This window comes from Jaculus jaculus, chromosome 3 (genome assembly GCF_020740685.1).
Source record: "Jaculus jaculus isolate mJacJac1 chromosome 3, mJacJac1.mat.Y.cur, whole genome shotgun sequence".
NCBI lineage: Eukaryota > Metazoa > Chordata > Mammalia > Rodentia > Dipodidae > Jaculus > Jaculus jaculus.
In genome coordinates, this window is record NC_059104.1 from 174,059,524 (window position 1) to 174,076,200 (window position 16,677).

Genomic DNA, 16,677 nt, shown 5'->3' on the forward strand with positions numbered 1-16,677 from the left:
TCAAGCCTGTAAGCCAAAATAAACCTCTCTTCTTCCACAAACTGCTCTTGGTTGGGTGATTTCCACCAGCAATGCAAACCTGACTGCAACAGTAAAGTGGTACCAGGAGTGGGGTTGTGATAGACACCTGACTGTGGGGCTTTGGCCTTTTGGAGCTGATTTTCAAGAGGAATGTAGAAGGATTTGAAACTTTGACCTAAGAGATGACTTGGACATCATTGGTATTGATTAAAAATTATGGGGACTTTTAAATTTGCACTGAATGCATTGCATTTTACATCGTGGATGGTTATCAGTATATGGGGGCCAGGGGAAGAAGGTGGTGGTTGATTCAGGAGTCCCTCATAAACTTAGGAGTTCTGAATGCTATGTTCCCAGCTGATGGAGATTTGGGAATTAGTGCCTCTTGGAGTCAGTGTATTGTTGGGGGTGGGCTTATAGGTGTTATGGCCAGTTTTCCCATACCACTGTTTGGCACATTCTCCTGGTGCTATGGTCCACCCTCTGTTCACGTCATCATTTTTCCCCTGCCATCATGGAGCCTATAAGCCAAAATAAACCTCTTTTATTCCCCACAAAATGCTTTTGGTTGGATGATTTTTACCAGCAATGCAACAGAAGCATTGGCTTAAGGGATCATTTCTAGATACCACGATTTATAGGCTCTTGATCCCTAACCCCATCTGCTGGGAAGAAAGCAACATTACCTACCATTCATGCCCTCCTGTTCCATAGCCCAGAAAGCCTGTGGCTTCTCAAGGGTTAATGAGTCATCCCCTAGACACTGGAAGGGCAATGTTCAACCCAAATCCAGGACATAGGTTGAAAGTGAATAAATGATGTGTGGGAGAGATGGCTTAGTGGTTAAGGTACTTGCCTATGAAGCCAAAGGGCCCATGTTCAACTCTCCAAATCCAACATAAGCCAGATGCACAAGGTGACAAAAGTGCAAGGTCGCACATGTCCTCAAGGTGTGACACATGTCTGGAGTTCAGTTACAGCGTCTGGACCCTGGCATGCCAATTCTCTCTCTGTGTCTCTCTCTCATAAAAAAGGCCAGCCTGTTGGGCTGGCCTAAAAAAGAAAAAAGAATGAATGAATGAATGAATGAATGAAAATAAAGAAAAGAGCTGGGCATGGTGGCACACCTCTTTAATAGCAGCACGCAGGAGGCAGAGGTAGGAGGATTGGCATGAATTTGAGGCCACCGTGAGACTACATAGTGAATTCCAGGTCAGCCTGGCCTAGTCAGGTTCACGTTGCTGGTGGAAATCACCCAACCAAGAGCAGTTTGTGGAAGAAGAGAGGTTTATTTTGGCTTACAGGCTCGAGGGGTAAGCTCCCTGATGGTAGGGGAAAATAATGATCTCAGCAGAGGGTGGACATCACCCCCTGTTCAACATAAGATGGACCACAGCAACAGGAGGGTGTGCCAAACACTGGCAAGGGGAAACTGGCTATAAAGCCCATAAGCCCGCCCCCAACAATACACTCCCTCCAGGAGGCATTAATTCCCAAGTCTCCATCAGCTGTGAACCTAGCATCAGAACACCTAAGTCTATGGGGGACACCTGAATCAAACCACCACAGTTTCTCAATCTGAAGCGACCCTGCTCCTCCAAGGGACATTTGACACAATCTGGACAAATCACTGGTCATTACCATTGAGGACTGAGGTGGGCTACTGTGAAAAAAAAAAAGAAAAGAAAAGAAAAAGAAAAGGAAGAAAGGCTATTGAAATTATTTTTGCATGTCTATGTATGTGTCTTCTGAGTGCTGTATAAATGTATTCTCACACATGTGTGGTGTACATAAACATGTGTAAATATGCATGTGGGAACAAGAGGTTGAAAATGGGCATGTTCATTCATCACTTGCTCCCTCCCGTGAACCCTTTGAGCCCACAGATGTAGCTAGTCTAGCTAACCAGCTTACCTGTGCCTCATCTGTGCCTCCTGAGTGCTGGTGTTACAGGTGGCTGACTATGCCTGCCTGGCATTCATGATTGCATGGAAACCAACCCTGATAATTCATGCTGTTCCTCTGGGGAAAGGAATGGCATTGGAATGTATAGATGGGGAAAGGGGGTATTTAATGCTTCGCTTGAACTTTTCTAGATTTGAATTTTATTGAACTTCCAATGTTCCTACCTCCACCTCCAGCGTGCTGGTATTATAGAGGTGCACCACCACAATTTGGCCGATGCAGTGTTGGAGATGACACTCAGGGCTAAGCACACACTCAGCCAATTGTGCTCCAACCCGAGCCCACAAGATTTCTTTGTAAATTTCCTGAAGGTCAAGCATTTTCACTTTGATAAGTACTTCTTTAGTTTATGTGTTATTATAAAAGAATAAGAGGAATTTTAGTCTGAGGTTTGACTTTGTTTGTTTCTTTTGACTCATGAGTGAGTAGTCATGTAATAAAAATATTTATGGGTAGGATTTCATGTTGAGGAAAAAAGCAACCCAGCATACTGAGTACAGAAGTAACCTGTGCTTGGAGGACAAGGACTAGAGCCAGTGCATTTTCACATTCCAAACTTTACAAAGTATGGGCACAGTGTGAGCCCTCGGGAAATGTATGTTCAAAGAATTGATTATGAAACTTCATGGGCATAATTTTGGTTGCTTCTATAATTACTTCACGAACTGGGATTCTTTGGAGGAGAGAACTAGGGCTGTGAGAAGCTCTCTGAGGGAAGAATAAAAGTTAAGCGCAAAGGAATGGACCAGGCTGTAGAAAGCAAAGGGGTGATCAGTGGACAAAGCTCTGTCTCCCACAGACCACTGTGCGTTTGTAGGCGGGAGCCCATCCCAGCCCAGCAGCCAGAGCCTGCTGCATGCAAATCCCTCACTCCTCTTGAACTGCTCCCTGCCTGTTCCTACAGGGAAAAGCCTGGGCACACAGGTCTCTTGAGGTCAGGACTCCAAGAACCAGGACAGTCTGAGTTGCAAGGGAAGGTGATTTATTTGCATGAGGCAAGCGACACAGAGCTATCCATCTGCCTTAGCGACCAAATAGATCCCTTCACCGCCTCCTCCCATGGAAGCAGTCAAGGCAGGAGGTGACCTTCCAAAGCTGAATCTGTGCTTCTAAAAATAGAAGCATCCTCAGAGAATCCAGGAGGGGAAGGGAGAGGAGGCTGTGAACGTTGAGGGCCAGAACCTGCGTCCCCAGAGTATTGTCAGTATGAAACTGTATTAATTAGACACAGGCACCCAGCTCAATAACCTCAGGTGTCTCTCAGAAATTGAAACTAAATGAGCTGGTTTTTTTGTTTTTTTTTTTTTTTTTGCTTTTTTCCTCCCTCTTCATGGTTATACTCTCCCTGGGCTAAAAGAGGAGAGACTCATGTCTTCTGACCTATTTGGACGGCTGCATGTTGCCCAGGGAAATGTCTTCCCCAGCAGAGAGAAAGGGGCTCCTTAGAGACACACTCAGGACAGAAAGGGATATGGCAAAGTGAGACCCCCAAAGGGCAGGTAGCAGAGCTGCCTAGGATGAGGCCTGGGCTATTTTTTTTTTTTTTTCCAGCTTGGAGATGGTGTAAGATTAGGTGTGTCCAGAGATGTGGGAGAGTAGGGTCATTGGCTGCCCACTCTGAGACTCATACAGTGTCCCTGTCCAGAGCTATGTGGGAACTAGAAGATGCCAGTGCCTGGTGGAGCCATGTTGCTGGTCTGCTGAGGTTTGGAGCAGTGTTCTGAGGATGTATGTGGTGATACAGCAGTATATGGGTTTAGTACAGCTCATTTGAGAGGCCTGTGTAGAGGAGCAAACATGCAGGCTGCTGTAAGACCCCATTTGAAAGATTTCCAGAAGCTGATTTGGACCACCTGCAGAGCACCTGGGTGGTGCTGGGGCTACACAACCTCACAGGACTGCTCTGTGTGGCTCAGTGCTGAAAGCTCTGTAGATTGCAGTCGTGATATGAGTAGAGTCACGGGGTGGGGGGAAGGCTCTGTGGAGGATTCTTAAGGCTGTGGCACTTTTGCACTGGAGGCTGTGTTCTGGGCTTTGGAAGCTGTGCAGAGCTGTATGTGGTGGCCAGAGGCTGTGGACTGCCTCTTCAGCTCTGTCATTTAAAAGTGAGTCCCATAGGTGAGGAGCGTCCAGGAGCGGTGATGCACTCTTCTTGTGACATGAAAGGAAGTGACACCTGGAGCTCCTGAGCCAAGCCAAAGGAGCAGAGAGAGCCCTTCCAGGGCCGCCCTGCCTGGTGCACACTGGCCGAAGACACCAATGCTTCTGTTTCTGCTTTCTCAACAGGACAACGTGGATCTTGGAGAGCTGATGTTTTCCCTCTGCTATCTCCCGACGGCTGGCAGGCTGACCATTACCATCATAAAAGCAAGAAATTTAAAGGCCATGGACATAACGGGGGCATCAGGTGAGACATTCTTAAATTTCTCATCTGGTTCTAATGTAGTACATTACTAAGTTCCCAAAACAGTGCATTGACTGGAACCAAACTGTCCAGGTTTAATCTCACTCTGACCACCTTAAAAGCTGTGAAGCCTTAGACAAGTCACTTAACCTGGCTGGGCTTCAAATTCCCATTTGCGAAATGAGGGTATGATTAATATCTGGCTGATCAGGTTGTAAGATGAAGTGAGTTAATAAAACTGTTGTATATATGTTAGATGCTATGGAACATGAGTTGAGTCTAGAATTTTCTCCTTACCATAATTGCCGATGAACTGGATCTACAGTTAGTATATGCTCAGGAAGTGTGTCTAGTTGGGTCTTTCCGCAGATATCAACATCCCAGGCTTATTGAAGGCATTTTGAAGATTGACAACAATTCTACTTCCTTATAAAAGTGAACTACACAGTTTACTTTTCAGTGAATCAAGCATGTACTCTTAAATTCCAAACTTTAACAAAAAAATGTGCACGTTCTACTGTGTGTGTGTGTGTGTATGTGTGTGTAGCTAGTCCTGGTAAAGGGTTCCTAAATGTGGTCACCAGCACCCCATGTGCACAGACTCTTGGTCATTGAAGTCAAAGAACTTGAGATGGAACCTATTCTATGTCCTATGCCCCAACGTGTGTCTAAATAGAAAACAAAAATGGGACCCTGCTGGTTTAAGTCCCACTAGGAGAGTGTGGGTGTCAGGGAAGTTAAACAATGAGAGGGAAAACCTTTGCCCCTTTGTTTCGTGTGTGCACGCATGCACAGGTGGGCACCATGTCAGCACAAGCATGTGGAGGTCAGAGGGCCACCAGGACAACCTTGGATATGTGTCCTTACCTTGCACCTTATTTTGAGACAGGATTTCTTTGTTGTTTGCCACTGTGTGCACCAGACTAGCTGGCCCAACAGTTTCTGGCACATTCCATAGAAGCACTGGAATTATAGATGGGAACTACTATATCCGGCTTTCCATGAGTTCTGGGGATTAGAACTCAGGCTCTTAGACTTGTGCAGAAAGCACTTTGGCCACTGAGCCATCTCCCCAGGCCTCACGGACTCTCTTTGAGCAGGGGCAAAGTAAAGTGCTGGTGGGAACAGAAGAAACCCTCCAGAGTGGAGGCCAGCCTTGACACCCGACACCATGTCACCATGCTGCACACAGGCGGGCATGTGTCGTCTCTCCCTGATGAACTCTTTCTCCCCTCGCAGACTCACTGTAGGCATCTCTGGCTGCTCGCTGTATTTAAAAGCAGCCAACCCTAGAAGCTCCCCATACCCCCTAGGAATTCAGAACCTCTGGGACTCTAAGAACTTCCCGTCTGAAAAGTCCAGCCTGTGGGAGAAGCTTCCATGGGGAGGCTCAGAGCAGCTGAGGCCTGTTTTCACCCCGTGGAAAGGGTTCGGCATTTCTCTTCTCTTCACAGACAAGCAGGTCCTGAATTCTAGCTGGAATGTTTTCTAATTTGGTAACAGCTGTTTTCACGCTATTTTTAAATTTCATGCATTTCGAGGCGACAGTGTCCTGTGCTTTTTCCTTGAATGAATAACTTAATTATCCCAGCTAGTCACTTCACAGAGACCACGTGCATTAACAGCCCCCAAGCTGCAGACTCCTGGCAGAGAAAGGAGTTCTACTGCACGGTCCACGCGTAAGCACGGTAGGCGCACACCATCCTCACCGTGCCCTGCTTCTCGTGGTCTGTGCAGATCCCTACGTGAAAGTCTCGCTAATGTGCGATGGCCGGCGACTGAAGAAGAGGAAAACGTCCACCAAGAGGAACACACTGAATCCCGTTTACAACGAAGCCATAGTCTTTGACGTCCCTCCTGAGAACATCGACCAGATCCACCTGTACATAGCCGTCATGGACTACGACCGGTGAGATGCCTGGAGCCCTTCCCCCTTGCATGCCCGCAGTTCTCTGTTCAGACAGGGCAGAGAGAGGGGTAGCCATAAACTCAGCTGGTGCCATAGGCCACAGAGAGTGACCAAAGGAGCAGCACACAAGGAAGGCAGACTGACCAGGAGTTCCGCTGTCCAAGCCACGCAGTACAGTGGGAGTAACCCTGAGCTTCTCGGCTCTTCTGTCTTTCCTCCCGCTCTCTTACATGTTTCTCTTCCTCCATCCCCCTACACCCACCTCTGCCCCTTCCCATCTCGGCCTACCTCCTAGTATCTCAGTGCTCAATGTGGAGAGCTGTGGCCCCAGTAGGTCCGATTTTCCACTGAGCAATCCTAACAACTTTAGGGAAAAGCTTGTACCCAAAACAGTTGAACAATTACTTTTGCCAGATCATCAACATAAGCACATAACTTCAATCTTCGCCTTCTTCCTTCTTGCACCATGTTTAGTAAAGATCATTTCCATCTGCTTAAGTCTGAAAGCAAACACAGAAATGTTCTCTTGAAAATGCTAGAAACAGTCTGGATGACAGAGAGCATTAAAATGTATAAGATGCTAGACTTTTAATTAATACAGCACAGAAGAGATATTTATAGCCTGCATTGTAGCCAATTGTGTATTTAAAGGACAGATTTGAAAAACAGTCATTTTAATATGCAAAGGAAGTACCAACAGGGAATTATACATGTTAAACCAGTCATTAGACTGAAATGCAAAGTCTCTTTTTAATTAGAAACCTCCCACGTGGTCTGGGCATAATTATAAAAGAAAAAGAATCATTCTGACTTCTAATATAATCTTACAAATATTATTTGTAGCTAAAAAAAAAAAAGTCTCCCAGATATTTCTAAAATTCCAGCAATTTCAGTGACCAGCAGAGACCTACATGAAACAAGACTGTCTGCTGGCATGACTGCCCAAGGGTAGTCTATGGGTAGTGGACTTGCCCCATGAATCTTCACAGCACATAGCACTGGAATGTCAGTCCCCAGGAGAGGACACTGCCCACCAACTGCAGAAGGCTAGACTAGGACCTTTCAAGCTACCGCCAAGCTTCCTGCATCGACCAACCTGATTATGTAATCTCTGTCTCAATTTAATTATCAGTAAACTCATGAATCTGGCCCGGAAAAATCCATGGCAGCACCCACAGTCTTCTGCGTGAGTCTGCGTGAATGAGGCTAGATTCCAGTGTCCCACGCATTCCACTCCACCCTTGCCAACCCTTTGCCACCCTTACACAAACAGGACAAAAAAAATATTTACAGGTAGGAAAAAGAAAACAGGATGGCCACATCCTTCCAATTATTTCGAAGAACTTTATTTTTTACAAGAACACTACTTTTAATAAAAACTATCTCTTACGGAAACATAAAGAGAATTTATTAAGGATATTTATTATTTTTTATTGTTAATTATGAACTTTGCTATATGAGCAGATCACGTGTTGATCACATTTCCCTCCACTTATTCTGTTATACCCCTCTCTCTTACCCTCACCTCCCGGTCCACTGAGAACTTTCTTCAGTGGAGTTATTAGTATTCACTATGGGGTCATGAATGTGTCTCTGTGTGTATGGGGGGGGGGGCAATGTCTCAGGGTACTCCATCCCAACCTGTGGCCCTTATAGTCCTGCCACCCCCACTTCTGCAATGTTCCCTGGCCTTTGGCACGTGTTTTATAAGTCTATAGGAAGTTGCTAAGTAGAAATAAAAAACCACAGCCCAAGACAGAGGCCCACACTAGGGCTAAAGGAGCAGAATGCTTTTCACAGATAGGAACTCAAGCTGGGTCCAAGAACCCAAGCTAAGAATGGGAAGAGAGAAAGAAGGACCTGACATAATGACAAGGTTATCTAATGAAATAAGGGGCCAGAGAGCCTGGAGCTTCCCCATCTGTGCCCCCGTTTGTGCGTCAGCACCCGTGACCATGAGGCTCAGAGCTGCTCCCTCACCCGTCCTTGATTGCTTCTTGTGGAAATGTGAGTGGTTACAGAGATGTCCCTTTTCTGATGGCTTCCTTTTCACTGCATGGGTCTGCAAGCCAAATTTGTTCCAGAACCAGGCATGGTATCCTTGGCATGCATTGGGGAGTTCATTGAACATAGTGGTCTTAAAAACAATCCAATCCATGTAAAGGTTAGGAGAACCCGGTACAACATTGAATCCCAGGTCTTTGGGCTGTTAAGCTTGGCCTCTTGTTTTATAATAGAGAAGGGTATGGGGTGTGGGGGTGGGGAAGCCACTGATTCCCTATTTCCTCTAGCCTTTTAATTGAGGGGCTATTGCTTTTACCTACTAAAATTTTAAGAAAAAACTATTGTGGGCCGTTTTCACAGTGTAGGTCACAATGAAGTCATCGGCGTGTGTCAAGTAGGGAATGAGGCTGAGCGGTTGGGCAGAGACCACTGGAGTGAGATGCTGTCATACCCACGGAAGCCCATTGCACACTGGCACTCTCTGGTGGAGGTAAGTCTTCCTTACCCCATGTATTCCGCTTTGCAAAAGAATAAACACCTGGCTGTGGAAATGCAAGTGCTATTAACAGCATGCATGCTCTTGTACCCCCCTGGGGTCCCTGAGGGCATTTCCCAGGGCTATTGGGACTTGTGTGAAATCTGTGCTCCCCACCAGTCTTGGGGTTTTAATCAGGGATGATCCCTCATGCTTATCTTCTAAAACGACCAAGATTCTCTGTCTCCCTGTTATGACTTTGGGTTGGCATTTACAGGGCATCTCTGGGATCTAGGTGGATGTGGAGGTTCAGGCTATCATCTGAATGTCCTGAGCCTGGCTTCTTAAAGAACTTGAAACCGACCCAGAGAAAGCCCGGGTTCTAGGACTGGCCTGTGAGTCTTGATGAGTTGGTTAGTTTGTAGGATCCATGACATTTAATAAAATCAACTACGCAGGCTAAGGAGATGCCTCCAGGTTTTCCCATTACCCATGTAAAGCCAGGCATACATGGCAGCAAAGTGGATCTGGAGTTCATTTGCAGTGGTAGGAGGTCCTGGTACGCCTGCGCGTGCACGCGCTCTGCCCTCCCTCTCTCTCTCACATACAAACATACCTACATACATACATGCATACGTAAATATTTTTTCTTGTTTTATTTATGAGACAAAGAGAGAGAATGGGAATGGGCACGCCAGGACCTTCGCCGCGGCAAATGAACTCCAGACGCGTGCTCTACCTTGTGTGCCCGCGTCACTGTGTGCCCGTGTCACTGTGTGCCCACGTCACTGTGTGCCCGTGTCACTGTGTGCCCGCGTCACTGTGTGCCCGTGTCACTGTGTGCCTCTGACTTATCTGGGCTCTGGGAAGTCACACCTGGGTCCTTAGGATTCACAGGCAAACACCTTAACTGCTAAGCCCTCTCTCCAGCCCAGTAAAAGTATTTTAAAAAATAAAATAAAACAAAATCAACAAAGCATAAAACAATAGCACATGAAAGAGAAGTTCTTACATACAGGAAGTCCAGAGGATGCCAGTGTGGGTGTTATTGTGCCTCTGTGATCAACAGAAATCTAGACTTCTACCTTTCGGCTTTATTCTCCCTGTGTGGAGGATTGTTTCCCCCTTGTGCAACTGTGAAATATGACAACTAAGCCCCAACCCATCACATCTTAAAGGTCATAAGAAGTTGAGATAGGGAGAGGGTGAAAAGAATACACAGCCTTTTCTTAAGGATTCTCCGTGAGATCGTACGTAACGCTGCTTCTCATGCTCAGTCACAGGACTTTGGATGTGTCTAGTTGTAGGCAAAGGTGATAAATATTTTTTTTTTTTGTTGGGTGGCAGGATGCTCAACTAAAAACAAAACTATTTTTAAATAAATTTTTTAAAATTTTTATTTATTCAAGAGAGAGAGAGACAGAGAGAGAGAGAATGGGCCCACCAGGGCCTCTAGCCATTGCAAACGAATCCCAGACACTTGTGCCACCTTGTGCATCTGACTTACATGAGTTCTGGAGAATGAAACCTGGGTCCTTAGGCTTTGCAGGGAAGTGCCTTAACTGCTAAGCCATCTCTCCAGCCCCGAAAACAAGATTTTGTTGGCATAGAAAAGAGAGGATACCTGAAGTCATTCAGCCATTCTCACCCTCAACCACTCACACCTCCCTGTCACTTCTCATCCCCTCTTTGCTTATTAGCTCATTGATTTACTAGCTCATACCCTCTGATTGCTCAGTGGTTAAGGCACTTGCCTGCAAAGCCTGTGGATCCAAATTTGATGCACTAAGTGGCACATGCATCTGGAGTTCGTTTACAGTGTCAGGAAGCCCTGGCATGCCTGTACTCATTCTCTCTGTGCCTGTCTTTCTCTCTCTCTCAAATGAATAAATAAACTATTTTAAAAAATAATAAAAAATTCTAGGAGCTGAGAAGGTGGCTCAGTAGTTGAAGATCCCTTTGTGTAAAGCCTTCAGTTGATGCAATCATACACACACACACACACACACACACACACAAATAAATAAATAACTTTAATTTTTTTATTTTTATTTATTTGAGAGTGGGAGAGAGAGAAAGAAGCAGAGAGAAAGAGAGAATGGGTGCACCAGGGCCTCCAGTCACTGCAAACAAACTCCAAATGCATGCACCCTCTTGTGCATCTGGCTAACGTGGGTCCTGGGGAACCAAGCCTCAAACCAGGGTCCTTAGGCTTCACAGGCAAGCGCTTAACCGCTAAGCCATCTCTGCAGCCCATAAATAACTTTTGAAATTATTTAAACATTTCTGGGCTGGAGAGATGGCTTAGCGGTTAAGCGCTTGCCTGTGAAGCCTAAGGACCCCTGTTCGAGGCTCGGTTCCCCAGGTCCCACGTTAGCCAGATGCACAAGGGGGCGCACATGTCTGGAGTTCGTTTGCAGTGGCTGGAAGCCCTGACATGCCCATTCTCTCTCTCTCCCTCTATCTGTCTTTCTCTCTGTGTCTGTCACTCTCAAATAAATAAATAAATGCAGTTTAACTCCTTGAGGTATGTGTTCAAGAGAAATAAGATTTAAAAAAAAAAAAATTTCTGAGGCTAGATGCCACGTAAGCACATAAAGTACAATGTGAGTGAGAAGCCCTTTCTTCCCTGGCAGAGCTTATAGACAATAAGAGGCAGAAGACATGTGTGTTCGTCACTGAGGTGCACAGGAGACGTGCTTGAGCTTACAGGGGAAGATGTGGATATAGATTCTCCTTCCTGCTCTTGGCCAGGAAAGACCCCAGAGCCCCTGGGAATGGGAATCCCAGGAAGCCTGCAGGAGCCACTTACTGAAGGTGTGTGGGTTCCATGCAGATGACTCTCCTCCCTTCTCCCAGTGCAGGCAACCGCTCCCCACACAGACATCCTGGAAACAAGACAGAGTGTTTCCCAGGGCGGGTGCCCCTGCCCTCAATAGGTGAATCTAGTTGGAGCACACATGTAGCCAGCTGTGGAGAGGCAGAGAGGCCCCAGCCCAGCCTGACATCAGAGGGACATGTCATGGTTCAGAACAGAGGCTCCACACATGAAGTCCATGGCTATATTCAAGGAGAGACTAGACTCCCCTAATTTGCAGGTGCCTAAACACATAGCTTCCTATAGGCCATAGGAGCTACAATGCTCTTTATTGGTATCAAAATTAACCCCTAAGGATGATCCAAAACCTGTGAACCACCTGGGAAGGAGCTGGGGGCGACTGCGCCTCACCTCTTCAGCTCCTGGTGGAGTCCTCAAAGGACCCCATCCAGGGGCTCATTAAATTCTGTTCAGGGTTGCCACTGGCAGAGACAGTGAGAATAGTTATAATCCACTCCCTGCACCCTAAGAAGCTCATTTACAGTGAGGGGTGTCAGTGCTCTGTGACAGCAACTGGGAAAGGACGTGGGATCAAGGATAAGCTGTGTTTCCCCAGTGGTCTTGGCAGACGCAACCTCTAGTGGGGTGTGACAAGCCAGCCCCGGAGTGGCAGCGGATGTTCTACAAAGCCTGTGTAGAAAGCACACGCTGCAGGCTTCCTCCGCTGGCAGAAAGACAGGTGTACCTGGGAGGAACTCCCTAAACCCTGAGCCCTCAGCTTCATGCAAGTCTATGTTCAACAATTATGGAAGTGAGAAATCAATGCTGTTAGGGTTAAAAGTACTGAAACTTGAGAGTGATTTGTATGGTGGCTGGAATTACTTTGACTAATACAGTGGTCATTTTTTGGCTGTTGCAACAGAACTAAGAGAATGAATTGCCTGGGTGCCTGATATGAAAGGCAAGCCCAGCAAGGCTGCTTCTCCCTGTGGCCTCCTGTCTCTCTTTGAAGAATGCCCTGAACTCCAGATCCATCCTGAAAGGGGAAGTGATGCTTTCCCTTTGAAAAAGGAAGCACGCAATTGGCAGAATTAGGGCACTGATGCCGGATGAGATGAAAGCCGTGGGAGGTGGGCCGGGCTCTGCCGGCTGCCGTACCGGTGGTGGAGGTCATAGGCAACAGCCACGCTGGGTGATGTACAGGTGGAAGTCAGCTGGACCTGGATTCACACTGTTCCCGAAGGTCATGTGCTGGTTGGTTCTTCTGTTTTTCTCATCTATAAAGTGGCTAGAATAGTGTCTCTCTCAAGGGCAAGTGTGAGGATTAAGCATCTTAATCTATGATGAACGGCGCGAGCTCCTTGCTGGCTCCTAACCAACGCACGATCAAGTCCTGGCAATGGTTGTAAGTGTCCCACACCCGGACGGGCTGCTGTGAATACTGATGGAACTCTGCCATGTAAGGAGGTGTGATAAGTTCTTTCATTATGCTGTCTTACATTTATGCTTTGAAATGAAAACTGCTATATGTGTACATGTACAAATGAGTACATGTTGTGTGAGAGAAAATGGGGGCAGAGTGGCATGAAGAAGTCGGGGTTTAGTGTGAAGGGAGACTGGCGTGGTAGGAACCGAGGAACTAGGTCAGCGTTGAGCCCCGATCCTTGCGGAGGTCTGGCAGCTGCCGAGGGCTGTGTCGAACACACCCGTATGTTGCCAGGGAGCCTGCAGAGCCAGTGAGTTCAAACATCCATTTCTCTCTCAGGAATTCTGCACTCAGGAATTCACCACAGAGCCAAAGGTCAGCCAGGACCTGTCCCTTTGTGCTTCATGACGTCAGCAGCCTGGAAAGCTAGGCAGATGCCCCAGGAGCAGGCAGGCTACCTGGGACTTGGGGATAACAGTGACTTTTTACATGAGTCATGGGGAGATGGCAGGGTACTTGTGTCCCTTACCTCAGCGCTCAACTCTGCGTAAGCTGTACTAAGCGGTGTTGGTCTGACCACTTCCCCACACCTTTCCTGCAAGTCTACCTCATCTTCATCTGGAGCTCTTGGGAGATGAACAGGAAGTAGCTCTGGGTTTTTGTCCCTTCCCTGTGAAGTGTTATGTAACATCTGGATTAATGAGGAGTAAGCTTGGTGTGGTGGGAAACCAGATACAAAACACCATTTTGTGAAATCATATTTTACTTACCTGAGAGGATAGAGAAAGAATGCAGTTAGAGGTGTACAGTAGAGATCGGCAACGTGACCCTGGTAGACCCAGTCCTGCTGAGGAGTGCTCCATATGGATCTGTCCTACTCCCCTCAGGCCCAGCCTCTGTACATATACGCGCATCAGCCTAGCAGGCTTCTGAACCAGCCTTGACGGCTGCCTGGGTCACCTAATGTAGCCTATTAGCCCCTCTTCACTCAGGGTGATACAGTAGTACACATGTACTGGATGAACAGAGTCCCCATTTGTCACCCTTACCTGTAGTCAGGGTGTGACATTGGAAGCACGCGTACAGAGCAAAGCAAGTAACTCAGCGGGCCCTTCAAAGCGTCTTTAGACATTCAGTGGAGCCCACTGGAGGCTTCCATGTACACAGTCCCAGGAGAAAGCATCATGTGACCAGTACTCACTCCAGCAAGAGTTCCTGGGGGGTATGCTGGCGGGACAGGGAGGCTGACAGAAAGAAACAAGACTGCTTCTGTACCTGTGGCCTGTGTCCCGAATGCCTTGTTGACCTCTCAACATGTGAAGGCAATGTTGGGAGCTTAGAGATGTTCTCTTTCTCTCTTACTCCCTCTTTCTGTCCCAACAAAGCTCAGGCTCTTAAGACTCGTTTCGTGGGAGCCTTGCTGGTTGTGGATCTTGTGTTATCTGCCTTTGGCTTTCAGAAATATGTGGCATTAATTCAGTGCACAGGACAACCTGATTTATACACAATGAAAAGACCAGTCCTGCTGTGTAGACATTGGATTAGCACCTGGTGGATGAAGTACAAGGACGAACAAGTGAGACATGAGACAAAACCAGTTGAGTTCCTTCAGTTCTAACGTCCCAGAGTCCCCCACCCAGTGGAAGCTACAGTAGAAGTCAGTTCCAGGCAAGGTGTAAACAGTGCTGAGAATGAATCCACAGCAGGCAGTTCAAGTGGACATGGCCCTTATCAAGCTCCACTCCTTGATTACTTCACCTCCATTTAGGAGTATGTGAGCAGCAGTCACTTCCTCCCTCCATTTTCCACAGACCGATCACAGTGGCTTTGCCTTTACAGTGCAGCTCAGATATTCAGAACAACTGAGGCTCCTTAGCAAAAGCAAGGAGACGCCCCTTCGCTGATATTAGTGGCTGGATCCTGGAGCATTTCACAATCTGCTTTCATAAGTGAGAGGAAGGGAAGCACCCAGAGAGATCCCAGAGGCCAGCAGCAGATGCTGCACCCTGAATGAGAACTGGTCAGGAAACAACAAGAACATTAGCCCTTGATTTGGCTCCAGGGAAATATTCCAGAAGCAATTTCGTTCAAGGTAATGACTTGCTACACCCACCTGTGAAGATAAATAAGAGGATTTTTTTTTTTTATGATAGGAAGGACTTAACTTTTGAGTATTTTTTTAACCAAAAAAGAAAAATAAATAAAAAAACTGTTTTTAGTAGTAGGATTTAGCATGCCAGTGTCCATGAGCACTTACTTGTATATCCCCTGAGGCAAAGATGATTACAATGAATATAAAGTTGTGCTACATGTCTGGGGTCTGAAAATATTACCAAAGCCATTAGAATCTGCACGAGTGGGTGGATGTGTCCAGAATGCAGTGCGGCCAAGTAAGACAGTCACTGGGGTTTTGGGTTTGCAGCCTGTGGACGGCATGGTCACCAAACAAAGCTTACACCACTCAGACTTTCCCAAACAAGTCTCCTTCTATTGAATTGTCTGAACAACATAAGATACCAAATCACTGACTTTGTTGAAAGTCTGTGGAGATAGGAATTGAACAAAACATGGGCTCACAGAAAGTTAACACTAGAGATAGAGATATGAAAGATAACAACAATATGCCGGACAGTAACATCTCTGCTGAATAGAGTCAACTGCACCTTGACTCTCCTCTCCTTTGCAAATGGCCTTGCTGCAGAATTCTCTGCCCTGCAGGGTTCTACTCAAATGGTAACTACAAAGCAGGTGGATGACAATGAACTTGAGCATCAGCTGTCCCCATCCCCAGAACGGCCTTCAGAGGGGACACTACCACACTGGAGGACAGATTCTTCTCTCACAGATGAAGTCAATCAGAGTAATTTGTGCCACTGTGAACAGGCCGCCTCTCCTGATTCTCAGGTAGGAGTGTCCTTGACAGTGGAAGGGACTTGGGGCAGACAGAACATCCTGACAGAGGTCTTCCAGAAAGGTCACAGCTCCTAAAAATGAGGCTTGCAGGACATGTTCCTATCAACTACTGCCTGCCAAATGTCACCAGTTGTAGTATGTGGCCTTGAGTGTTTGTGACTAAGCCTTACATTTGTTCTCCAGCAAGTGGATCACGGCTAGAGGAGGTGTGTCAAGTGCAAGCCTTGGCACTTTATCGTCCAGCCCCCTTGCCACTGCCAGCTAGCTCACTCCGACTACTTCATTCCTAGTGATATGACACAATGTAATGCCCGCACTGTTTCTTCTGTAATGCTTTCCCTGACCCTCAAAACTAGAGGTCTAAACAAGACCTTTCCTCCAATCATCTGCTTCTAATAAGGCATTTTGTCCCCACAACGAGAAAGCAGCTGCTACACCAGTGCAGCCTGACGACAGGACTAAGCTGGGTTTATTGCTTCCCCAGTAATCGAAGGTCTGATGCACTGGTATTTTGAAGTTTGCTTTAAGGTTAAGGTTTCCCTGCAAGCAGAGGGATTGGAGTAGGAAGAGCTTGGCTGGTATGAGGCTGTCCTTTCTGTCCTGTTCAGTGGGGCATGCCCAGTCCCTCACAAAGCATATGGACGGCAGACCCTCTGCAAAGTTTTCCTAATGAAACCGGTATTGATATTCAGTTAATGAGCCTGCATAGTGAAACAGTCATGGTCAAAGGATATCATTCTAC

General features: G+C 46.8%; 1 protein-coding gene across 1 annotated transcript in view; it reads left to right on the forward strand.

Annotated features, from left to right (window-relative positions):
* Syt9 (synaptotagmin 9) overlaps positions 1-16,677 on the forward strand; it is a 200,332-nt gene that overhangs the window by 137,428 nt on the left and 46,227 nt on the right. Inside the window, exons 4-6 of the mRNA XM_045146317.1 lie at positions 4,273-4,393; positions 6,128-6,299; positions 8,664-8,793. Coding sequence (XP_045002252.1) covers positions 4,273-4,393; positions 6,128-6,299; positions 8,664-8,793 — 423 coding nt within the window. The remainder of the gene's footprint in view (positions 1-4,272; positions 4,394-6,127; positions 6,300-8,663; positions 8,794-16,677) is intronic.